Genomic DNA, 27,520 nt, shown 5'->3' on the forward strand with positions numbered 1-27,520 from the left:
ACAAATGTATTCGCTGGATATCTCCAATAAGTAGTAATTTTCATCGATTTATAGGTGTAGTTTCTTGCTGCCAAGAAAAGTATTCCTACAGGTATTAGACATAACTATATACATGGTTGGAGCGAAGAATGTGAATTACTTTATAATGAATATCAGATAAACAATGACCTAAAAACAGCAGACGAACTCCTAGAAAACTTGGATATATCTCGAAGGAAAAAATGGGTAAATACAGTTGAAGGCATAGACTTTACTCATTCCAGCCGTAAAGCTTGGAGCCTTTTTAGGTAACTAGGTGGTAGTACTCCTTTGAATAAAGAACAACCAAGAATCACCCCAGATCAACTAGCTATACATATTGTTAATATATCACGTATCCCAAACAATAAAAAGCATACAAGATATATAAAGAGAAAATTAAAAGAATTTAGCAAGTCTTCACCTATAACTTCAAATTTTGCACACCCTTTTACGCAGCAAGAAGTTGAAGCAGCCTTAAAGGAATTAAAGACTGGTAAGGCTCCTGGTTTTAATAACATTCATCCAGAATTTTTGATTAATCTGGGAAGAAATGCAAGATTATGGTTAACAAAGTTCTATACTGACATTCTTACAACTGGTGAACTTCCCACTATTTTTAAAACAGCAAAAGTACTTTCAATTTTAAAGTCTGGTAAGCCTAATCATAAACCGGAAAACTACCAACCTATTACTCTCCTCAGTTGTTGTTATAAACTCTTTGAAAGACTTATTTATAATAGAATAAGCTCCACAATTTTTAAAAATGTCCCAATAGAACAAGCTGGCTTCAGACCAAATCATGGGTGTTGTGACCAGGTTCTCTCTTTGGTAACTCACATAGAAGCTGGTTTTCAAAAAGGTTTAAAAACATCAGCAGCATTTATTGACTTGTCAACAGCCTTCGACACCGTTTGGAGACAAGGCCTTCTATATAAATTATATAAAATTATCCCATGTAAAACAATAATCCATATTATTAACAATATGCTAAGAGATGGGAGATTTATAGTGACTATAGGTAATAAAACTAGCAGCGAAAGGAAGTTAAATAATGGACTGCCACAGGGATCTGTTTTATCTCCTTTATTATTCAATCTGTATATATCTGATCTTCCCGTCACTACATCAAGGAAATTTTGTTATGCCGACGATATAGCAATAACTACACAGCATAAATGCATAAGTCATACAGAAGAAATTCTAAAAGCTGACTTAACTATTCTGGATGAATATTTTAAAAGATGGAGACTCTGTTTAAATAGGAGCAAAACGGTAATATCTTGTTTTCATCTAAATAATAATTTGGCAAATGTGAAACTAAAAATTGAATTGAATAACACTATACTTCCATATAATACATTCCCTAAGTACTTGGGAGTCACACTTGACCGTTCTCTCACTTTCTGGCAACATCTTTCAAACTTGGCATATAAACTAAGGACACGTAATAATATCCCACAGAGACTCTGTGGCACTACCTGGGGTTCTAAAGCCTCTACTCTTTGGACAACAGCCCTTGCTTTGGTATTCTCAAGTGCTGAATATTGTGCTCCTGTGTGGCTAAATAGCCCTCACACAAGGATTATTAATTCTCAATTGAACAATACCTTAAGATTAATTACAGGCTCTATTAGATTGACCCCAACATATTGGTTACCTCTTTTAGCAGGCATTATTCCTACAGAACTACATAGATTGAATTCTTTAGTACATGAATTCCAAAAAATTGCTGGTAATCCAAACCTACCTATTCATCAGGATCTCCCAACTCTTAATGTCAATAGATTGAAATCTCGCCATCTGTCACTGCGAGCAGCAGAAGAACTAGTGCTAAATAATTTTAATCCTTTATCAAAGTGGGAAGAAACATGGAAGGAAAATATGAAAGAACATTTGCATAACATCTTTAAAGGTGATCAAATCATCGCAGGATCAGGTACTAAATAGAATTCGGACAAATCATGGCCTATGTGGAGATACTCTCTATAAATGGAACAGACAAACATCTCCAGAATTTGACTATGGTGCTCCACGACAGACTATGCAACATATTGTAACAGAATGCATCTTCCGTGCTTATCAGAATGACTGGAATGACTTTACAAGCGGCTCCTGAAGCTGTGACCTGGATTACGAACTTAGATCTGAATTTATAATGATAACATATTAAGACTTTTACTTTTAACTCTTATTTTAATTTTCCAACTTCTTGGATTAGATCTGTGTTTTCCTTCATAGTTTTAACTTAAAATATTTTAAATTCTTCAATTCTGTTAATATATAATGACATCATGATTCTCTTTTTTAACATCATGTTTTTGCCACAAGCTATGTATGTGTGTATGTAGTTTCTTTCTTGTTCCAAGAAATCTTCAGTGCTCTTCTATAGCATCACTTCCTTCGGCGATGCAAAATTATTCAAATATAAGTGGATATTGAATCCAACATTATTTCAAAGCTGAATACAGAAACTACAAGAGTTTCAGAGAAACTGCAAGAGTTTCATGCCGAATATAGATAGAAACTATAAAAGTTTCGGCGGATCCAATCGTAAGCAAACTTTTCATGACAGGGGCAACTCATAGTAAAGTTGGGTTAAGCTCTGATCACTATCCTTAGTATTTTCCCAATAATGTAGAACGATTTGGGTCTGCCCACTCACTGATGAGACCTCAACAAAGGTCGAAACTGGCCTGGGTAGTGCCCCCCCCCCCCCATAATGTATAACATCATACATCTCCTAGGAGATGTGTTTTACATTATGGGAAAATACTAAGGATAGTGATCATAACTTAACCCGCCTTTACTACGAGTTTCCCCTGTCATGAAAGGTTTGCTTACGCTTGGATCTGCTGAAACTTTTATAGTTTCTATCTATATTTGGCATGAAACTCTTGTAGTTTCTGTATTTGGCTTTGAAATAATGTTCGATTCAATATCCACTTATATTTGAATAATTTTGCATCGCCGAAGTGAAGCCTTTTGGCTCTCTATTTCAGTAAAATAGACGTTTTATGCCAAGATGGCAAGGAGGAAAAAAGATGTAGAGGAAGACCAATATCTAAATGGTTTGATGTTAAATGGCATAACAAGACCAAAACATGAATTTCAACTGTATTGGACACCTAATAACAGATTAGTGTGGAAAAATGATTGATGGAAAGCTAATCATAATGTGAACTTAATGATAGAGTATTATTATGGTATTTGGTACACCTCTTTAGGATACCAAGAAATGATGGTGACAAGACATTTGTAGACCAAGACATTCAGCTTGCTTACCACTTCATCTGGGTTAATCATTGAAATAACTGATGTGACTATTATGATTCTGTTTCATATAGTGAATCTTGGTTGATTCACATGATATTTGTAAGCTTTTATAACTGACTTGAGCGAAATGTCATGTACAAGCCTAGTCTGTTATTCATAACATATTTTGAGACTGTTTTGCTTGTTTTACAAAGAAAATGTGAACTCTGTTTTCAAAATGAGAAATCCCTGTTAATAACTCATGGTATCAGGAGTGATTCTTCCTGGTTTTTAATTAGTTGGGAAAAAAAAAGTAAACCTTAGTTATCAAGGTCTACAAAATTGCTCTTATTGCATGAAAACCCAGATCACTTTATTATTTATTTTTATTATCAGCCTTTCCAGCTATTAAAAAAAATCCTGTCAGCTGCACCAATGTTATTATTTTTATCATTTTTCATCTCTGTGAAGCGATCGTTTACACCAAGCTTCTCTTCCACAATTCTTCTCAACTGTTTCTCAAATATACTTGCATAAATCTTATCAGGAACACTCAGTAGAGAAATACCTTTGTAATTCAGACATTCAGTTTTATTTCCCTTTTTTATAAAATATCATAACGAATTCAAACAGCAGAAATGAAGTTCCTCAGAAAAACAGCTGGATATACCAAGTGGGACCAAAAACAAATGAAGAAATCTTACAATCCCTAAAAATCAAACCAATTAATTACTACATAAGACAGTATAAACAAAAATGGCTAGAACATTTAAATCGAATGGACAACAGCAGACTACCAAAAATATTATACAGATACAAAATAAGTGGAAAAAGAAGAATCGAGACCAAGAAAGAGATGGTGAGACCGGAACAGGCCACGTGGCCTATATTCCATGATAGGAGGAAGAAGAAGATAAAATATCATCTACTCCTGCTGCCTTTCCACATTTCAGGTGATGGCTTTTTTCTACTTCAAGTATGGATATGTATTCCTGATTACATGTCTGTTGAGTGTGTTTTTTTACTGTGCTGTCACTGATCGTTTCATTTAGCAATTTTTCAAAGTAATTACTCCATACATCAAGGTTTTTTTTTTTTTTATCCTGTTATTAAATCAGAGTACAAAGAATATAATGAAGTATCCCAATTTTGATATCATCAACCATAATTAGAAATGGTTTAAAATCAAACCAATTATTTTACTGAATTATTAATTTTAAGTAGTTTGTTTTTTAATATTTCCTTTTTTTTTTTAATAGGTTAATGGAACATTAGTAACGCAGTCAAATCATCAAGAAGTAGTTAAACTAATTAAATGTAAGTATTGAATTTAGCATAAGTGCTTTTCTACTGATTAAATCCAGTAGGCTAAATCAGTTTATGGCCTGTTCTTCCTCACAAAGGTAAATGAGTATCTGTGATAGACCAATAAATACGTTCAACACATTTATACTGTAATGTTTCCACAGTTACTAAACTTACTAAGTCAGTATTTTAATAAACCAAATCACAAAAACTTCTTATATAGTAATTAGGTAAAATAATGAACACATCTTTAATAACTTGCTAGAACATGTCAAAGTAGATTGCTTCTGGTAATTAGAGCATGCATGCTAATCTTCTTGTAGCTTCATTTTTTTTTTTTTTTAAATTTTCATTACCTTTTATATGCAGAACAAAATATATCAGAAATTCACAAACTGAAGCAAGTTTAATTTGTTTCATTTTATTTTTACACAAATATATGTCAACCTCACGAGGTCCCAAGATCTATGACATGGTGGTACTGTGGGTGGGCAGGTGGTTAGAGAGAGAGAGAGAGAAGAAAGAAATCTGTTAATATCTTTCTTGCAGAGTTGGATGTTGTATGCACTGGGGAAAACAGTATAGGGAAGACTGTTCCAGAGGATATGTATGCAGAATGAAGGATGAGAAGTTGGTTAGATGAGTCTGGAGCTGCTCATATTCGTACATGATAAGAGAAAATTGGAGGAATAGTGGCAGCTGGTTGTTCAGAGCAGCATCCATGGAAATAGAGAAAAAAAACACTGTTTCTGCATTGTCTCTTTTCTAGACAATGCAGAAACAGTGTCTAGAAAAGAGTCAGTGAGAGAAGGTTCATCTGCTAAGCAAATAGCTCTTATAGATATAATCTACCATTCTGAGGTTGGTTTTGGTGTGCCACACCAGATGTGAGAACAATATTCTGTGGTTTTGCTGAGTTGGTAATTATAAAGTGTTATGAGTTGAACATAACCTTTTCAGCTTCCATAACACCAAACTTTTTGTTTCTGGAAACTGAAAAGGTTATGGACATGTGTTTTACACCAGGATAGACTGGACGTGAAAGTCAGTCCAACAAGAGGAAAACTGATTTTGGTTCGTGATTTTATCACGAGAGAGAAAGAGAGAGAAAGAAAGTGAATGAGGCATGGTTTCAGGAAATAAGACAGAACTGTGTTTTGGTACCATTACAATTTACCAAATTACCTTCATCACACTTGAGAATAGGAGACAGTTGTTTAATGCATTGGCTAGAATTGATCAATATGACTTATATTAAGTAGGTCATTTATGAGTTTATTGACTACTGTAACATTCTCTGGTGTTACTCTAAGCTACCTGATGTAACTATGCTATAATATATATATATATATGTCATGACATGATTAAATAAATTTAATAACTAGAAGCTGAGAGGTACCCAAATAGAAAAAAAATACTATTTAGTATTTGGGCACACAACTAATTTTGTTTTCTTAGAAAACTTCATCAGGTCATAACATAAAAAAAAAAATAAAAAAATAAAAAAAATACAAAAATATACATTACAAGTGGTAGATATAAATTAATTTGCAAACATATTGCTAACATTTGAAGACATTCTGGATGCCATGGTACTGTTGGGCACATTCATGCGTTGATGATCTCGTGTATGCCAAAGTTTGATAACTGAAGACTGACAAAGTTGTAGCTAAGGTTAGTATTAAGATGGACTGGATTGAGGACAATTTCTGTTGAATCCACAATTCTTCTCTCCAACTCATCATAGCATTTAAAAATGTTTTCTGAATTGTTCAGGATGAATGACAGAATCTTCCTTGCTTGGACAAGCAGAATTAAAAATGTGATTAGATAGTGCACTGGCTCTAGTTCTGCCATATGTAATGTCTCTCACTTATTCTTCCATACGGAACTCAATGGATTTCTCTGTCTGACCAAAATAGGATACCTTGCTGTCTGTGTGTACACAATGGGAGAGGAAAGATTAGCAAAACAAGTGTTCTTTGCCAGGAAAAAGACCTAGAGGAAGGTGGATTGATAAGTGCCTTTGAAGATAAAAAATATAAGATCTGACAATGTTGGAGTCTTGACAGGTAACAGATCGATTTGGAGGAAAATTGTAGATCGGAAGTTAGCAATGATGTAAATTTTTCATGTAGTACTATCATATCCTGTACACCTCTTGAGCATATTGATGGTACCCTCAAGAGGTGTACAATTTGATGATGATATATATATATATATATATTTATGATGATCTCACTCATAAAGTTGGAAATTTGAACATATAGTATGACAATATATCTAGCTGCGCTTAATTGGATGTTCAGTTGGACTTTATCTGGTTGAAATTGAGATAAAATCTGTTAAACTTCTCTTCCACAGGTTGATTCTGAAAATATCTAATTTTAATTGTATTAATTTACACACAAGTCTCCTTAATTCATTCAGTGGCAGCAGTGCCCTTTGATCACCCTTGCCTCATATTCCATCTAGAATAAAGTGCTGTTGTAAGACGAGGGTTGTTATGAGTTACGACTCCCCCCCCTCCTCCCACAAAAACCAACTTGCCAAAGAGCATTTCTCCATTGAAAAGCTCAGCAGATGATGCAGATAAGATTAATAACCCTACTAGAGCATTAATTAGGTTTATATTATTATTATATATGTTACTTCTTCAGGGCATCTGAGGATCATTTTAGTAACTCAGATTAAATATATATCTCTCTTTGAACATATTTACTAAAGATGCACTTGCAACATCTAATGATAGCCCATTCCACATATTCACCATTTACCATGAAAAAAATCTGGACCTTGCATACTTCCTAGTGACATCCTTAGCCATTTTCCAGAGATGATCCTACCAAGTTCTCATCTCTCCCTTAAACTTTGAGACCATATTTCTTTAATCTGTTCTCATATTCACAGTTTCATAGGCTGGCTATCATCTTGTCACCAGCCTCTTGATCTTTTTTGCTATCTCCCTTCTTCTTGGCACCTAGGTGACCATACCCAGTGGTGAGGTATGAGGAGCTCACGCAAGCCCTTTGTTAAATTTTTCTCAAATTTGTGAGCCCCTTGTTCTTCTTGTTTAATAATCTTGGAACTAGAAAATACCACCGTGGAATGTACAGATGCTACTATAATTGCTGCTTTAAATTCATATGGATTTTCTGATAACTATATAAAAAATAATTTCATTGCATTTTGTTCTGATGGAGCTAGTGTAATGTTAGGAAACAAATTAGGTGTTGCAATCAAACTTCTACAAAAATTTCCCAACGTTGTGATTTGGCACAGGGCCAGTTCTACCGACAGTGCAAGATGTGCATTTTCACGGGGCGGCAAAGTTGGCATAAACTATATGAAAAATAAGGGAGAAGGGGCGGCAAAATATGCTACTGCATGGGGCGGCAAAATTCCTAGGGGCAGCCCTGATTTGGCATTGCGCTCATCGTTTACACTTAGCATTAGACGATTCGATAAAAAACATTAAAGAAATAAATCACTTTGAAATATTTATGGATAAATTATATGCTTTTTATCATCAATCACCAATATTATTATTTTATTATTATACGTGCACCTCCATGGAGTCAGAAGACTCATCCCAGAAGACGCGATCAATCTACATAATCTATCATACCTCTCCTTGAACCCGTTAACAGACAAAGCACTCACAACTGACTCTGGCAACCCATTCCACTCATTCACCACTCTCCAAGCAAAAAATCTAGTCCCCACATTCCTACTGACCACACCTATATTCAACTTCCAGGGATGATCTCTTGTTCTGATCCCTCTATCCAAATACTGAAACATTTCCCCTGAATCTATCCTATAAAATCCTTTAAGCAACTTAAATGTTTCTATCATATCCCCACTTTTCTCCTATTAACCAATTTCTGCAATCCACACACTTTCAATCTATTTTCATAGGGATCATTCCACAGGCCACACACACATATTGTTTACAATTTTTCTTTGACTGTTTATGTGTAGCTGTAACATTTGACCATGTTTATTGCTGTAACCTTTACTAAATTCCTAAGTTAACTTGCTTTTTTTTCTGCTTTCTCCTTTTTTTTTTTCATTTTTAATTCATTTTTGGAGCAGCGGGATCGTATGTGGCTTTAACGTTATTAGGAAACCCTCCTGGACAAGGAAATCGCTCCTCAGCAACCTTACCACCTCTAAATCTTTCAGCTAGTAATCAGAGTAGTCATAGTCATGCTGTTGCATCAGGCAAACTTTCTTCTCCATCTGAAAGAATAACAGGACCACAACCAGTTGATGTATGTATTTTAATTATTACTATGTATTTATTTTTAATGTTTGCTTAAATTTTGAATTCATTTTGAGGAACTTCTCATTAGAATGCTGTTGCAGCTTTACCATTCAATTTCCTGAAATGTTTTTTGCTTCAGAATTTTATGTGAGTGTTATCATTATCATTTCTTGGATTGACTTCATGAGGATGTGGATGATACACAAGAGAAGCACAATTAACAGTTCATGAATAGTTTTCTATCATAAATTTCCTTCCAGATTTTTGTTTAGTTTATGGTTTATTCTGAACTCTTCTGTTGCATCATATCAGCTAAGTTTATTTCATATTGAAGTGTTTAGGGAGTATTAGATAAATTGTAGAGTATTTGTTTAATTTTACAATAAGAATTTCAAATAAATCCTTTTGCAACTATTATAATTAAATTTATACCAATTTTATTTCAGTAATTGATATTAATTGCTATAATATTTTAGTGCTTACCATGTTTTTTATCAATTTTACTTTGATATTACTTTTGTCTTATTGGCATAACTTTGAAATTTACAAATAGTTGAAAGACGACACAATACTCCACATAGTTGTTTAAAGAATGTGTTTCAAGTCTAGTTTCACCATCTTGTGGTATACCCCCCCCCCATTAGTAGTATCTACCTTGATACTGAATGAACAAAGATGGTTTAACAGTTTGAGATGTATTGGCTTAAACCAAAAGGTAATGATAGTATAACAAAATGGAATGTCATTATGGCTGGAGAGCATCTTGATTAAACAAGTCCTAGGCAATGTTCACTGTTCACCCTGGTTCTCTAAAGAACCAGGGTGAACAGTGAAAAGTCAGTAGTTGATATTAGCATTTCAATGGAAAAGAAGTGAAACTGGCTGAAGAATTAGAGAAGTAACATGTTGGCATAATTGGAGTTATCAAAAGAAGACAAAAATGCATGAGAGTCTTCTAAATAACAACTATAAGATATATTCAGGCATATAATGATAGGAAGATGTAACTATAGTATTCAAACCTGACATGATGATAATCCATTTGATGGCATTCAGTATCAAGTAGAGTGATGTAGACAAACATAAAAAAATAGGGAATTTTACAATGAGACTTATTTGTGCCTTATAGGCACAAATAAAGTCTATAGAACATTTTACTAATGAAGAAATGGATGAATTTTTCAAGTTATTAGAGAGGGTAGCTGACATAAAGAAAACAAAGTCAGTCCTTGTTGGAGATGTTCAAACAAAGATGCAGACAGAAGACAAGAAATAAGAAGTCTCTTGTTGGTGATATCTTCATGTTGGTTCAGGGCTCAAGAGTATACAAAGGATTTGAAATAGGAAATTATTGTAATTTAATTTTGACGATTTGAAATTGAATATGATCTTGAAATTAAAAATTTGTACAAAAGTTTTTAATAGATTTATTGAGCAGGTACCATCATTTTTTATTTTAGTGTAATTTTTCATGCAGTACTGTCATATCCTGTACACCCCTTGAGGCTATATATCAGGAATTTGATGATGATGATTGAGCAGGTTTCATTAGATGGATTCACATTAAAAAATAAATATATTATATGAATCTGAAATTTCCCTAAATACTCTGCCTCTTTTCCATTGATGATTTATATGTTGATGGTACCCATCTTCACCTCTATTAAAATAAAGGTATCATATCAAATTTGATACTTCTTTTTTTTAATGACATGATCCATATGGATTATATGATATGCATCTCTGTATTGCACATTTTAGTTATGACTTCTAATTTGTAACTCGAACTGCTTTGCTCAGTATGTGTAGTTTTTATTTATACCAATAGTTTGTTATTTTGAGGTTTCTTCTTAGATCTTTCATTTACCCTTTCAAGAGCTACAAAGTTTAAAATAAGATCCTTTGCTGTAGTCAAATTATTTCACTGTAGGAAACTAGTAAGGAAAGAATTATTTGTTTCATGAGAACGTTTGTAAAATTTACCTTCAAATTGAGGCCTGTTTGCTATAGTCTTTGACTGTCTCTTGCCATTATGTTCTTGCTATCTCTGTTTAGTTCAAAACTAGCTTGTTCTTTGTCTAAAATATTTTTTTCTAGTTTTTTCTCAAATATTTTTGCCTGGAATACATTGTAGGAAAATTTCTGTATACTTACTTTAACTGTAACACAGTTATAGCAAAATAACTCACTATACCTGAAAGCTTCCCATCAAGCCCCCACATCATCAACATTTTTCTAAAATAACATAGCAAACTTTCTGTTGTAAATGGTTCTTTTAGTGTACATAGGTTTACTTTATATAGTCAACTTATTCTTGAAATCAGTTTTATTTCCACATTTGTAGCTGTTACAATGAGATCTTTATTCCATTCACAGATTAAACCTTTTGAGCAAGCCTTCTGAATTATGCCTTGTATAATATTGTAAGATTTTCATACATCTATTCCTGCTGCCTCTTTACATTTCAGGTTTCTTAAGTCTTTTTTTTTTTTTTTTTTTAATCTTAACTATGCCATATATTCATAATTTCATTACTCATGGGAATTTTTTAGCCACTCCAGCCAGCATGCTTTTTGTATGTGCTGCTTCTCTTAGTAGTCATATTTTCAAATAATTAGGTATGTACTACGTTACTCATGAGCATCTGGTTTTGTCACAAATTTTGTAAAATTTGTCTGCTGTGTATGTATACAAAAGGTAGAAACACAAAATTTTACTAAATATTATTCTAAAATTTAACATGGGTTCCATTTATTAAATTTTGCATTAAGTATTTTTTTATCTCTTGTTTTGAAATCTTTTCTTAATAAACTTGAGAGTATTGTTAAACTTGAATCTTTAAATTATAAATATTAGTATTGTGTGTTATGTTTATTTATTTATAGAAAAAAAAATTCAGTGTTGTCACTGAAAATCTACATTTTTAGTTATAGCACTGAAATATTAGTTATCTAATTTTTTTTAGATTTCAATTTCAACTGACTTTTAAATTTACAGCTTGAAAAACGGCAGCAGCTAGCAAATTCAAGGATACATACAATAAAGAAAATGTTAGAAAAGGAGGTTGTATATCTTGAGGTGGGTTTTTAACTATGTTTCATCTTGAAAGTTAGTATTTTGCTGTGAACTTTTGTATTTACATTTTGAATAGTGTTTTGAGAGTCTAATTATATATTATCTCTTCCATTCATCAGTGAAAAGAACAATTCCCAAATCTAGTTATCATCCTTCCTCTTTGTCAACAATCATTCATATCTGTGCTGAATGAAGTAGTTATCTAAATAAATTATCAATTGTATTTCATCAATTCTTTTCATAAATGTAGAGTTAGGAAAATTGAGCATGTGAAAACATAAGTAGTTGTAAACATTCACACATAGTTGGTCTTCAAACTACTTCTGCTTTCAAGATATAGGCTAAAAGCCTGTTTCAGCATTCTAAGGACTCTATTATTTTCATTCTCTTTTTTTTCCTTTGGTTTATACTTTTTTGGTAACCTTCCCTTCTCTGTTCTCTCCAATTTGTTTGGTGTTCTTTTGTTTTATTATTTATTGCTTGTATTTGTAATTCCTTCTTGATTTCATCATTTTGTATTCTATCTATTCTTGTACATACTTTAACTGCTCTAAGAAATTTCATTTCAGCTGTTTGTATTCTACTTTCATCTTTTTTTCTCTCTATCCAAATTTCTGACTCATATAGTTTGTTGGTACTGCCATGACTGTATAAAATTTTAATTGCATTTCCATCCTTGTTTTGCCTTTTGTTGTTCATCTTATAGTACTGCAGATTGCTTGAGAACAGTGTATCCTGTTGTCTGTGTTATTATCTATATCAAATGTTATGTCACATCCTAAATATTGAAACTGTGTTACTTGTTCTAGACTTTAGTTTTCAATTGCTATTTTTGTTCGTAGGGATATTTACCCTAGAATAGCATAGTTTTAGTTTTCTTTAATGAGATTTGTAACTTGTATTTACTAGTTAATTGCTGTGGATGATAAATGGATCTCTTCTGATTTTTGTATAATTACTTGATCATCTATAAAAAGTATTGTATCTACTGTTGTATGTTGATTGAAGTTTATTCCTGGTTTTGCTAGAGATTTCCACTCACTTATTAGATTTTTTATATACATTAAATAAGTAGCAAAAGGCTACATCCTTGATGGACTTCCTTATTAGTTTCTATTTCTTCTGCTGTGTATTCATTGATATTTATGATTGCAGATGTATTGTTATATAGGCTCTTAATTGCATTTAATAACTGTTTCAGGTAGTCTCGGTCTTCTATTATATTTCATAATTTTTTTCTGTTAACTTGGTCAAAAGCTTTTTCATAATCTACGAAGCTAGGTGAGTCTATAAATTGAATTCTCGTTTTTTTTTCTATCAGTAGTTTTAGTGTGAATACATCATCGTAACTTCTACCCTTCCTAAATCCAGCCTGTTCCTCTAATAACAAACTATTGGCAATAATGGTAAGTCTTTTGTTTAAAATTTTACTATATAATTTATATGGTTTATTTAATAAGCTAATACCTCTGTAATTTTCACAGAAACTTCTATTTCCCTTCCTAACAACTGATATTGTTTTATCCTTTTTCCATTCTTGGGGTATATTGCAGGTAATAAAACAACTATTTAACATGTTGAGGAATCTTATTTTAAAAGAGATATCACTATACTTAACTCTGAGTAATTCCATCTGTTCCTGCTGCTTTTCTATTTTTTATTGTTGGTAAGGCTTCTTCCAATTCATCATCTCCAATAAGTCTATTCCTGTATTACTTACATTTTTATTTTCTATTTTTTTGTTACTAAGCGATTAATTGAACCATAGTTGTTTTTAATGTTGTATCCATTCTTCTTTTGAGATTCCTGAAATTTCTACTACATCTTTTTCTGATTTATTCAAATGTTTCATTAATTTATAAGCAGTGTTTTGGTGGCCATGTAGATCATTTTCAATATTCCGAATAAATCTATCCTAATAATCTTGATTGGCTTTTCTTTAATGTTCTTTGCAATATTTCTTTTATTTCTATAAGCTTCTAGTGATTCAGGTGTTTTTTTCTGCAAGCGTAACCTTGTAAGCTTTTTGTTTTTCTTCTATAGCTGTTACTATTTCTTAATTCCAAATTTTCCATAATTTTTTTTCTTTTGGTCTTTGTTTTTGTCTCAAGAACCTTTTATGCTGTTTCTTTTATTAATTTGTTATATTTATCCATTCTTCATTTATGTCAGAAAAAAACAATAATTTGAAATGAGTACTGAGTCAATTGGTTTTGATATAAATTCCTAATACTATCATCCTGGAGTAGGTAAGTTTTGTAGTTTCTTTCTACATTTTCTTTTCTTTAGATTCTCGTAGTTTTTGTGATTTACATTTTACTTGTATTGATTGCTATTTTTGAGACTACCAGATGATGATCTGAACATATATCATTGCCTCAGTACTGATCAAAAATGGAATAATGTATCATTCCATTTTTGATCTGTCATTATAGCTACACAGCTTGCTCTTTTTTTGTGTTCTACCCCACTATATATCATTACATTATCTTCCATTTTTGACAATTCCTTTTAATTTTTTCTTAGTTTCAGTTAATACTGCTATATTTATCTTTTTTTCTTTTAACTGTTTGTTGAGTTCTGTTTTTTCTTTCCTAGCTAAGCCCCTAACATTCCATGTGGCGACATTTAATATATCCATTATTCCAAATCAGTGGCCCTTTTTCTTGCTGTTGTTGTTTCCAGTAAATCCGTCCTGCTTTCCTTTGAATGTTTCTGAGTGTGCTGTTTTTTATGAGAAGAGGTTATCAGCCTCTTGCTCAACCCCATCCTGGAGGACTGGGGTCTTCAAACTTAATGAACTAACCTTTCATCCTCTGCTTTCATTTGATCTGCCTTGAGTATAAATTTGGAACTATATTCAGAAATATGCGCATGACTGGCAGCTTGTGGAGATAGTCTGTTAAATAAAGGTGAAGCAAATTGTTTATTGTGCCAGTTAGTAAATGTCTCTTGGTGCACAAGTTTCATCTTCAAAAAAGAACTTTGTATATGTATTGAAATGTGTGAAGGTGTCAAATATATTATTATACACTTAAACATGAACTAAAATGAAGAACTAAGAGCTAAAATGTTGGAGGCATTTGAAATGTGGTTATGGAGAAGAATGGAGAAAATAAAGTGGACTGAAAAAATCACCAATGAAGAAGACCATAAGAAGAAGAAAGCATAACTGGATAGGACATGTATTAAGAGGAGACAGCCTACTGAAAAGAATGATAGAAGGGAAATTGAAGGAAAGCGACTAAGAGAAAGAAGACGACTAATGATGCTTGATGATATAATGGGAACAAGAGGATATCAGGAAATGAAGGAGGAAGCAAGAGACAGAGGAAATTGGAGGAAGAGAATCTGCTGAGTTATACCATTGGACCTGTCAAGAGACAGAACACTAATGATGATGACACTTAAACAGTTTACATATATGTATGTGTATAAAATATATTGAATTTATTAAAACTCCAGTTTATTTCATCCAATGTGACAATGGATGAAATGTACTGGAATAAATGAAATATCTTTTTCTTCCTGACGGACATTATCAGGTAAAGAAGATCCGTTTACATTCAGAACATGAATTACACGACGAGTCACGTGGCATGTACTTAATAGCTGATGCAAGAATGCATTATTTGAGTTCAAGAGAACTGATAGTTTCTGTAACTTAAGAATTAAATAACTTAGTGTAAAAATGAACAGTTAATGGCAATAAGTTCCCAGAACTTTGAAATTGGCAGACAATCAGAGCTGCTAAAGTTTGCACAATGTCATAAGATTTCACTTGTCTCAAGGAAAAGAAAATCAAATTTAAATATCTTGGAATGAAGAATCTTGGTTTGGTTCCAAAGAACTCTGTCTGGTGTTTGTGACATGGAAAGTAAGGCTAGACCTGTCAGGTCTAGGAAGGCTAGACTATTTTTAGTTTACTTTTCCATCTTAAATTGGATTCTAGGGTATCGACGATTGAGGTGATAGTGAAAAGAGTAATGTGTTTGCATCATGAGGCCAAATAGAGAATACATTATTGGCATATTTTAATGAGACAAAGTTTGAGAGAAGTGAGTCAAGAGTATGTTTTTCAAAATCTTTCATAAACAAATGGCAGGAGGGGTGGGGAAGGACCTCTGGTGGTACCCTCTATCTGTAAATTTTGTTCTTCCAAGAACAAAATTTACAGATAGAGGGTAAATTTATGGAATGGATGACAAAGGAAAAGAGGTATGTTATATCAGGAGGAAAACTTTTAAGTGTTAAGGTGTTATTTAAGGGAATATTGATGTGAGGTGATGTGAAAGCTGACTAATATATGAGGGGGGAAACTGGAAAGTTCTGATAAACACCTAGAACAAAAATGATATTAAAGCAACTGATATAACCACAAGAAAGAACATATCTTATAACCCTTTAACCCTCATGTTTCATCAAATTGTAATAATTTGTTGTTTTCTTTTAGATTATATAAGAAGACATAAAATTAATTAATTCTTGCTCTAGGTGTTTATCAGAACTTTCAGCTCATCCCCCTCTTTATTATTAACAATTAGATTGTTAGAAGAATATAAAAAAATACATCTGCAATCATGACTATCAATCTGGCCTTGCAAGCAATTCTCTAGATAGAATCAGTTTGAAAGAAAAATACCATTCTCCATCACAACAAATTTAGAAGAGAACTGTTTTTAGAATCTGCAGCTGCTCTCAGAAATCAGCCTAACCTGGACAAATATGGTTACATAATATTTCTCTAAATATGGGAAACATTAATACTTGGAGATTTCATTTTATATCCAGCGTCACTGACAGGTGCCCACAGAGGGTACCACACCTACTTAAGACTAGTCTTTCGTCCATGTGCTTCACCTGGTCATGTGTGTGTGTGCGGTTTTGTATTGTACCCCCCCTAAAGATGTCTTTCTGACTGAGATAAAACATTAAGAATTAAATACAGTTTTTAATCCTTTCTTAATTCTGTTTCACTCCATTAAACCTCTAACATGAGCTATGCCTTCCTATCTCTTATTAAATCTCACTTTTTTTTTTGTCTTCTTGTAATACCAATTATGTTGTTATGATATCTCTAATTCTTCTGACAGTTTTCTGCCAGAAGAATTAAAAATGATGATTGCGCTTATCTTGAATTTGCTGATGTTGAGTTTGAGTTTGTTCCAGTAGCTGCGTTTTTACTGCTTTCCCCTGGTTTCCACAAAGCAGGGATCTTTTTAACTAGCTGTGCTCAAGTCAGTATGATGTTTCAGCTTGTTGTACCATCATTCTTTTGTGGTTTAAGCTAATACAGAATACACTTTGGTCAACTAAATCCCAAATTTCCTGTTCATTCTTGTAATTTTGTATCCATATAGATATGTAACCCATGAGAGAGTGTGTGACAATTGAATGTTAAGGGACAAGTTGTGATTATAGTTGTGATAAAACAACTTCTGAACATAGGTAAACGTGTTGAAAACCTCGAACAGCACATCAATGCTTTAAATGAAACTTTTACCTCCAAAATATGTGCAGTTGAAGCTAAGCTTAGAACAAATTGAAAACCAGCGTGACACAAGCTCTACTCTGCCAGCGAAAGAACTTCGCGATCTAATCGCATCAACTGTAAACGACTTGATGGAGGCTGAACACAAAAAAACTCAACGGCATCATCTTGAACTTCCCGATGGAAAACGGAAAATCATTACAAAAGGAGATCAACAAACTAGCTGAAGAATGCAACATCGATCCTAAGAATATCATCAGGTGCTATTGTTTCAGGCCTATAAATAAAAGGATGGAACGAACTTTCTGTGCCTAGTAAAAGTGACTTGTGACATGCCGACAAGCACATCAAAAATAATAACAGCGATCAACAACAACAAGTTCAAAAACACCTGTCCCCAATCACGCATACATGCACAGTCAGACTTATCATTTGCACAAAGGGAACAAAGACGCCAGCTTCGAAGACAACTCGAAGAAAAACGCCAAAATGGTGACAACAGTTGGACCATCGACTACAGACAAAATAAACTGGTGAAAAAACCAAGTGATGCCACTAGCAGCCACCATGGAGACCAGTATGCAGGCACCGCATAGGAAATGTGCAAGGCCCGTGCGGTCTAACATATGACTCACAAAACCCTACACATCCACTTCACCAACATCCGTGGCCTAAACTCCAACCTGAATAGTGTCTACTACCACCTATAGTCTACCAAACCCCACCTTCTCTTCCTGGTAGAAATTCAAATCTCTCCCCCCCCCCCCCCCAGCACCACTTATCTCAACTTTCAAAACTACTCGCTCTTTAACAACTTTCGTCCTAAGGGTGGTGTCTGCACATACATCCACTCTGACATGCCTTGCCAGAGAGCATCCAACCTAGAATCACCCAACTTTGACCTTCTTTGGTTGAAAATATCTCTTCCCCACTCAGTCCACTTCATCTGCTGTCTCTATCTCCTCCCCAACACAACCAACCACCCTGAGCTCTTTACTTTCCTTTCCCTAAAAAACGGCTATCTCCAATCGCACTTTCCCAACAGTGAAATCATCCTCCTAGGAGATTTTAACATCCACAACACTAGCTGGCTTTCCTCCTCCAGTTGTACAGATCTTACAGGCAGAGATGCTGAAACATTTGTCATCACTAATGACCTTACACAACTTGTCCAGATGCCAACCAGAATACCAGATAATCCAAACCACTCTCCAAACATCCTAGATCTCTTCCTCACCAATGACCCCTCCAAATACACAGTGAAAGTAGTGAGCCCACCCCAGTCAATTCTGACCACAACCTAGTGCTCATCTCCTCCCCCCCCCCCTTCCCCCCCATGCAACAACATTTACACAAACACTCTCATACAAGAGTAGTTTGGCACTATAGTAGTGCCAAGTGAGACAGCCTCCACAACTTCTATGCTGCATTCCCATGGTTGGACTGTTGCTTCCGCCCTTGCAACCCAAACATATGCACCGAGCTTATTACCCAAGTTATCCTCACTGGCATGAATACATACATTCCACACAGCACTCTGAACTGCCATTCCCTAACAAAACCCTGGTTCTACAAAAGATGTGCCAAGGCTGTAGAGATGAAACACCAGATATAACCACAACTGACTGAAATCAAGAACCTCATCCTCCTTCGAAGCTTACACCGAAGCTTGTAATAGATGCAAAAAAAAAAAAAAAAAAAAAAAAAAAAAAAAACAATCGACGCTTCCAAAACAGAGTTCAAAAGAGCAAAAAGCAGGAAACTAGCAGCCTGTCCAAACGGCAGCTGCACCTTTTGGTCTCTCGCCAAAGCAGTTGGCTGTAACGTCTGTCCAACACTCTTCCCACCCCTATCATACCCAGATGGCTCTACTCCATCATCACCCACAGAAAAAGCCAGTCTTCTGGCTTTATACTTTGCTTCCAATGCACGCATAACGGACAATGGTAAATGTCCCCCAACCATTTCAGACACCCAACATACAATGCCCCCTATATCCTTTTGCCAGGATGAGATCAAAAAAATACTGTCCAAATTAGACACAAAAAAGTCTCCTGGCCCTGATGGCATCTCCCCCAATTGTTCTGAAAGTTTGTGCTCCAGAACTGACCCCTATCCTATGTCACCTATATTTGCTCTCTTACTCCACTGGAATCTATCCCACAAACTGGAAATTGGCCTATATTCAGCCCATTCCCAAGAAGGGTGACAAGTCACTGCCATCCAATTACCGCCCTATCTCACTTACCTCAGTCCTGTCAAAAGTAATGGAAAAAATCATCAATTCCCAACTCCTACACTATCTTGAAGACACTCGCCAAATAAATGACCACCAGTATGGATTCCACCACTGCCGATCAACAGGAGATCTACTTACATACAATACCCATCTCTGGACAAATGCTATGGCAAGGTTTGGCAAATCTCAAGTGGTTGTACTAGATATCTCCAAAGCCTTTGACTGGGTCTGGCACAAAGGCCTACTAGGCAAACTACCATCATTCGGTCTGACCCAGGACCTCTTTAGTTGGATTGCCAGTTTTCTGTCTGGACGCTCACTGTGTGTGTGTGATGGTGGATGGCTCCCTATCATCTCACCACTCAATTAATGCTGGGGTCCCACAAGATTCTGTCACCAACCGTCTTCCTGCTATATATCAATGACCTACTGCAATTGACCTCCAACCTAATACACAGTTTTGCAGACGATAGCACACTACACTCTTTGCTTGCATTTGATAAGCCTTACCCTACACAACTCACCTTAACCTACAGAACATCAACCACCACCACCCTCAACTCTGATCTCCAAACCATCATACAATGGGGTTCGGATAACCTCATAAATTTCAATGCCAATGAAACTCAGTTCTGTACTATTTCCCATAAAAAAGAACCATTTTTTCCCATTATCCTTTTTGACAATACCCAAATTTCCAGACAGTTTGAGATCTCGCTTCTTGGAATCATTCTCACATCAAACCTCTCCTGGCATAAACATATCACTACCATTGCATCCTCAGTCTCAAAAAAACTAGGATTTCTCTTTTGCTCAAGATGTTACTTCACCCCCGAACAGCTATTAACATTATACAAATCACAAATCTGTCCAGCTATTGAATACTGCTCCCACATATGGGGTGGGGCTCCAAAATGCTCGACTCAATACAGAGGTGAGCAGTTAGACTTACCAATGATCCATCCCTTACCAACTCTCTCTCTCTCTCCACTTTCACACAGACGTATAGTCTCTGCATTATATATATTCTACAAATATTTCTATGTTCATCTGAAATAGCATCAATAATTCCCCCACTCAGTACTAAGCTTGTTGGAGCATGTGCAGCTGCTGCTCAACATCCCTTCACAGTACACCTAGAAACAAACAGAACAAGTTTCTTTTCCTCTTCCTTCATCCCTGCAACTGCTGCACTGTGGAACAGTCTCCCACCTGCTGTGTTTCCCAAGGAATACAATTTAAAGTCATTCAAATTAAATGTAAACAAATTCCTTCTCTCCCAACCCACTACCCATACATGGTACTAATGTACTATAGGTTGACCAACCAACCTCCTGTGTATGGGCTCAACATTTAAAAAAAAAAAAAAAAAAAAAAAAAAAAAAAAACCATAGTCTCACAATAAATATTGTTACAACTTCCACACACTCACATGATGCTCACACAATCGCACGAGCCCACTTCTCTTAATATATGAGTATATATACAAACAGCACTGGGAAATGATTTAAAATAATGTTTAATTGTTTCAATATTTCATCTGTCACTGAGACATCATCAGGGAATACAACGAGACTTTTAACACACACACACACACACACACACACACACACACACACACACACACACACACACACACACACACACACAACAAAGCTAGGTGAAAGACTAGAGTGAGTGACCTTGCATGCAAACTGGGATCTAAAAGTATTAATGTTTATAGGTGCCTACAGAGGTGCCCCGCCTAGTTAGTCCTTCATTCATGTGTTTCACTTAGTATTGTGTTGCCTTTGTGTGTGTCACAAGTCTCATATTATACTCCCTGATGATGTCTCAGTGACTGATGTGAAATATTGGAAGAATTAAATACCAATTTTTAATCATTTCTCAGTGCTGTTTTACTCTATCAAGCCTCTAACACGAGACTTGTCTTCTGCCATTGTAGTGCTAGGATGTAATTGAGAGAGAGAGTGCCTTGACCTATCAGTGTTTGAGGTCCATGTAAATGCCCATAAAAAAAAGATCATGCAGAAACAGAGCATCTTTGAAAAAAATAATTGGAGGGAGTGTGTGTGTATGAGAGAGAAAGAGATAGGTTATTTGATAAACAGATGCCCTTTTCTAACTATATCATTCAATAGATGGAACATTTTTCTTAGGAGGAAAAGTTTTGGTGTACTACTCCAAATGTGAGAACAGTATTCTAATGTTGAATTGACTTATGTAATGTTTGGAGTTAGTTGTACAGTTGAAAAATAATGTCCTGAATGGAAGAGGACGCTAAGTGTTTGATGCCTTGGATACTAGATGTGATTTGTTTATATCATGAAAGCCTAGATGTGCAAGTTAACACAAGAAGAACGATCTGATTTGGATGCAATAATGAAAAGGAATAATCTGCACTGTCTTAAACAAAACTCTGGAAAGCATTTGAAACAAGAGAGAGAGAGAGAGAGAGAAATCATTAATGTATAGTAGGAAGTGTGATGAAAACACTGAATCCAGGGATAGCATGTTTAGAAATCCAAAGTGAGGAACCATCCACTACATAGTGAACAGCCAGAGTGTAAACTGTAACTCATTTGCAAACATCAGACTGAAAAATAGTAATGTGGTAGGCCTGTATATTAAAGCCAATCAAGATGGCTTGGTAATATCAAGATCTATCATATGAGTTGTTCCCAACCCTCCATGACCTGTATCCAAAAGTTGACTAGACTAGGAAATCTGCTTTGTAATGAGAGTAATAAAATCCATATTACTTACTTTATAAATCCATATTCTCTCTTTGTGCCTCATAGCACATAAGGCCTAGATTCGTTTCTTTCAGATACCTCTGTTCGAAGACACCAGTTTGGCTTCTCTCCAGCTCTACCAAGTTAATTTAGGCCTTCCCCTTTTTTTTTTTTCTGGGATCCATGTCAAAGCCACTTTTAGGAATCTCTCCGCTGTCCATTCTCAGTATGTCAAATCCATTTCCATCTCTATTTTTTTTTTTTTTTAATTGATTCCTTTTACACTGCCAGCTTATATAAATCATTTGTTATATGTTGGAGCCAAAATATTTTTCATATTTTATGCAGACCTTTGGTTTGACAACCATTTCTTCCTGTTTTTTGGTTAGTTTCATGTCTCTGATTTGTGTTAATAATACAGCCTTAGCATTGCTATTGAAAATCTTTGTTGATTTTATTATAGTATTTTGAAGATTTCCATACATTATTGAATTTCCTGAAAGCAGTATTAGCTTTTGTCAGTCTTTGCATTATATCCCTGTCAGTTCTGCATTCAGTATCTCCATTTGCTCCCAAATATGTAAAATTCTTAACTTCTTCATAGCATGCTTATTAATTTTCATCTGTTTGTAGCATTTGCTGTTTAGTTTAAGCACTTTTGTTTTAGTCATATTTATTTTAAGACCAACCATTTCAGCTGTTTAAAAAAAGTCTTCAGATTTAGTTTGTATATCATTGTATTTTGATGATATCAAAACTATGTCATCAGCATAATCAAGATCTTCTAACTGTGACATAGGATTCCATTTAATTCTCTTTTTGCATCTGTAACTTTTCTCATAATCCAATCGATGGCTATGTTAAATGTAACCCAACATTACACAACCCTGCTTTACACCAGATCTTATCTCAAACCAATTGGATGTTGTTTGCTTGCAATAACATACTTTTACTTCCCTTATATATATTTCTTTTGATTATTGTCATATTTGTCAGGAATTCCATAACTTTTAATAATTCACCATGATATTTCTCTGTCAATACTGTCAAATGCTTTAGCAAAATCTATAAAATTTAGGTATAATGGGCTTTTAAATCTATGCTTTGTTCAGTGATGTTCCTTAAAGTAAAAATGCGATCTACAGTACTTCCACCTTCTAAAAGGTGGAAGTATTGCTCATGCCTCACTTCTCTATTTCATTTTTAATTATATTTATCAGTATTCTACAGAAAATTTTTGCAGTTACTGAGAGTAGGCTAATTCCCTTCCCATTCTCACATCTAGTGAGAATGGGAGGAGAATAAGTATAATTAATCGAGGGAGGATAATTATAATCTCCTTTCTTAGAGATTATAATTATCATTGCTTCTTTCCACTGTTTAGGTATCTTTTCGGTCTCTAGCACATTGTTAAAGGTCAGTTTTGGTTTATCAGCAGCAGTTTCTGTAGTTTTCTTAAGCATTTTTATTGTGATATTATCATTGCCCATAGCCTTTCCACTTTTCATTTTTAGATATGGGTTCTGATGTTATTATTTAAATTTATGCTTACAGGAGATTTTTCCATTATTGAACTTCTAATCATATCAGTTATATTGTTGTCTACATCATTTAGAATTTCATAAGTATTCTTTTCATCTTTTATCTTATCCTCTTCTGTTAGAAGCAAACCTTCTTTATATCTTATAGCATTTACTTGCTTCTTTTCCTCAGAGTATATTTTCTTTGTCATCGCATACAGTATTCCAGTGTACCCTAATGTTTCCCCCTTCTAAGCCTTTTGTGCCTCTTCTCTGTCAAACTCTCCACATGATTCCTTTTGTCCTCTCTTGCAGATCTTTTAACTAAGTTGTCTTTTTCTCTATAGTTGTTGAAATTAATTTCTTTATCTCTCTGGGATTTATCACTTTCAAACATTATTTTAACTTTGTGCCTTTATTCTATGAGTCTCCAGGTCTTTTCTGATAACCAAATGCTGTTCTTTTTTTCCCCTTCTTAGCACCCAAACACTCTCTTGCAACTTTATTATACACCATTTAAAAATTTTTCCATTGCATTTCAGTCATGTCTTCTGGACATTCTACTTTCTCAACTTCCAGCTTCTCATTTTCCAAAATACGAAATCATTTTTTTATCATAATAGAAAAAGTCTGCACGGTTAGCATAGTGGCTGTGCATTTCACAACCATATGCCTGGGGAAGGAGTGTCCTAAGTTCGATTCCCGTCGGAGATGTGAGGAGCTGAAGGATCTTCCTCAGCCATAGCCAAGTTAGCCGGTCTTGGGCATGGACAGTAGGGTTTTTTCCCCAGTTTATCCTGGGGTTTTTCATCCCACAAAGCAGGAAAACCGGCCTTGAGAACTCAACACTATGGACATACGATACACTGGGGCATAGGGCTCACCACTTTATCCTGTGAATGGTTTGAGGTCCGTTGATTAATAAACCCTCAACACCGCAAAGTAAAAGAGGGTAAAAGGAAGATGAGATGAGAATAGAAAAAGTTCATTTCATTCATTTTTAATTTAGACATCATATTTTACCATCCCATTCTGATTTCAAATTTTTTTTTATATATTTTTTTTAAAAATTTCATGCAGTTTTAATATAATTTTGGCTGTTGCTAAGTAGCGATGAAATCCTACATCAGCTTCCTTTCTTGAACATCTAAGAGTGAACTCCTAAAATTACCCTTAATTACAATAATCGATTTGGGATTTGGTTTTACCATCCGGTGGTAATCATGTCATTTTATGCATGTTTTAATGTTTAAATAAACTTCCTCCTATTACAGAGTTATTCATTTCACAAAATGTCACCAATAGGTTATCATTCTCATTTCTTGAACCACCTGCTTCATTACCTACTGCTCTCTCATCTTCATTATTTCTTTTGCCAACTTGAGCATTAATGCCACCGATAAGAATAAATAAAATCCATATTGGTGATCACTAATTAACTAATAGACTTCCGAGTTGTGAATAAGTTAGCTATCAATGCAACCATCTCCCTTGTTTTTGACTATATGTCAAATAAATGTGGCTACTTGAACAGGCAATGTCAGATTGATGTTTCTTTTGGAGCACAAATTTTGAGCAAAATTGGGAAGATATCAACCAACTAATGAGGATTTTTCTGATGTATTTCTGGCAAATGGTGAGATAAAGCATGCAGTAAATTAGACTAGTTTGGTTATTTGATTGAAGTTGGTAGTTAGATAAGGTAAAAATAGTAATCAGACTACTAGAGACAGGAGGTATAGAAATCATGCAAGTTAATCAATGTTGATGATAATGTAGTGACAAACTTGCCTCCTGCCCAAATGGAAGCCATCCCCTCTGATCCCTTGCTAAGGCCATTGGATGCATCTTCTGCACTTCCCTTTCTCTCTCTCTCATCCTGATGACACTACTGTTACTTTATCCAAAGATAAGCTAACCTTCTGGCATCACTCTTTTCCCTCAAACTCCTGCATAGATAACCAAGGGAAATCACCTACCATACTGTAATCCATACTGTATGCTTCCTGTAGTTTTTCAACGAAAAGATATCGGAAAACTACTAAATAATTTGAATGCTTAAAAGTATTCTGGTCCTGATGGCATCTCTGATTGTTCTTAAACATTGTGCTCCAGAGCTAACACTGACCCCATCATCTCTATAATCTATTATACATAGCTGGCACTTATTCCAGTGTGTGGAAATAATCTCATATCCTCCTATTCCAAAAAGAGGATTACATACATCTACTTTCAAACTAATGACCAATTGCTATCACCTCTTCCCTTTCCAAAATAATGGAGAAAGTCATCAATAGCCAACTCCTCCAACACTTAGAGTCCCAATATTGATTAGCAGCCACCAGTATGGATTCTTCCATTCAAGATCCACAGCTAACTTTGTAGCTTGCATCACCCACTACTGGACATGTCATGGAAAGGCTTGGAGAAACTTGTGCTGTTGCCCTCACATTTCCAAAGCTTTTGATGGTGTGTAGCATTGAGACCTGCTAAACAAATTGCCATCCTTTGGTCTCCCTGCCACCTTCTGTAATTGGGTAGTTAGCTTTATCTCTTGTCATTCTCTGTGTAATCATGGTAGATGGCTCCCTCTCTTCCAGCTTCACCACCAGTGCTGGCATCCCTCAAGGCTCTATCCTATCACTTACTCTTTCTTCTGTATATAAATGATCTATGCACAATCACCATTAATCCTATACACAGCTTTACAGATGAATAGTACTCTCATTCACCGCCCTCATTTGACAAACCCTGCAGTACTCTGACATTGCAGGCTACAAGATAATGTACAATGCTTTAAACATTGATCTACATACTATCCTTTAATGGGGGAGGTGACAATCTTGTCATGTTCAATGCCACCAAAACACAGTCTTGCCTTTTCTCTCGCAAAAGAGATCTCAACTCGCCTATCCTTACCCTCAGTAATACACAAATGATCAGACATGATCAGATCACTCTCTGCTTGAACTAATGTTTACATCCTGTCTCTCCTGGCATAAACACATCACATCAATAGCCTCCTCAGCATCCACAAAACTAGACATTCTCTTTCATTCAAGAGGGTATTTTACACCATCCAACAATATACAAATACCAAATTCACCCATTTAGAATATTGCTCACATGTTTGGAGTGGAGCACCTAAAAATTCTCAAAAATTCTTGATACTGTCCAGAAGTAAGCAGTTAGGCTCGTAGACGAATCCCCTCTTACAGTTCACTTCAACTTCTATCTCACAGATGCAGAGTTTTAGTGCTGTCAGTTCTAAAGGTACTTCCATGGTCACTGCTCCAGTGAATTGCCAACTATCATTCCTCCACATTGTTGCACCTTGTTAATACAAAAGAAGCAGCAGTTTCTCAGCATCCTTTTACTGTACAACTGAAAACACACCAAACCTGCTTACTCTTATTCTTCTCTTACTCTTTTATTCCATTAAACCTCTGTCCTCTGGAAGATCTTCCTCATGAAGTATTCCCAAACAACAACAACAACAACCACCTGCAGCTTTTCAGAAAAAATCCCATTCAAACTTCTATTTCAGTCTTCACTACACCCCACACATGGTGCTGATGTGCTTATACATATCTTTACCTCTCATGTATAGAA

General features: G+C 34.9%; 1 protein-coding gene across 1 annotated transcript in view; it reads left to right on the forward strand.

Annotated features, from left to right (window-relative positions):
- LOC150106740 (rho guanine nucleotide exchange factor 11-like) overlaps positions 1–27,520 on the forward strand; it is an 837,747-nt gene that overhangs the window by 125,968 nt on the left and 684,259 nt on the right. Inside the window, exons 5-7 of the mRNA XM_090393466.1 lie at positions 4,533–4,590; positions 8,677–8,855; positions 11,846–11,926. Coding sequence (XP_090249592.1) covers positions 4,533–4,590; positions 8,677–8,855; positions 11,846–11,926 — 318 coding nt within the window. The remainder of the gene's footprint in view (positions 1–4,532; positions 4,591–8,676; positions 8,856–11,845; positions 11,927–27,520) is intronic.

This window comes from Typopeltis vanoorti, chromosome 5, assembly GCF_054136105.1.
Source record: "Typopeltis vanoorti isolate ZY-2024b chromosome 5, IOZ_Tvanoo_1.0, whole genome shotgun sequence".
Taxonomy (NCBI): Eukaryota; Metazoa; Arthropoda; class Arachnida; order Uropygi; family Thelyphonidae; genus Typopeltis; species Typopeltis vanoorti.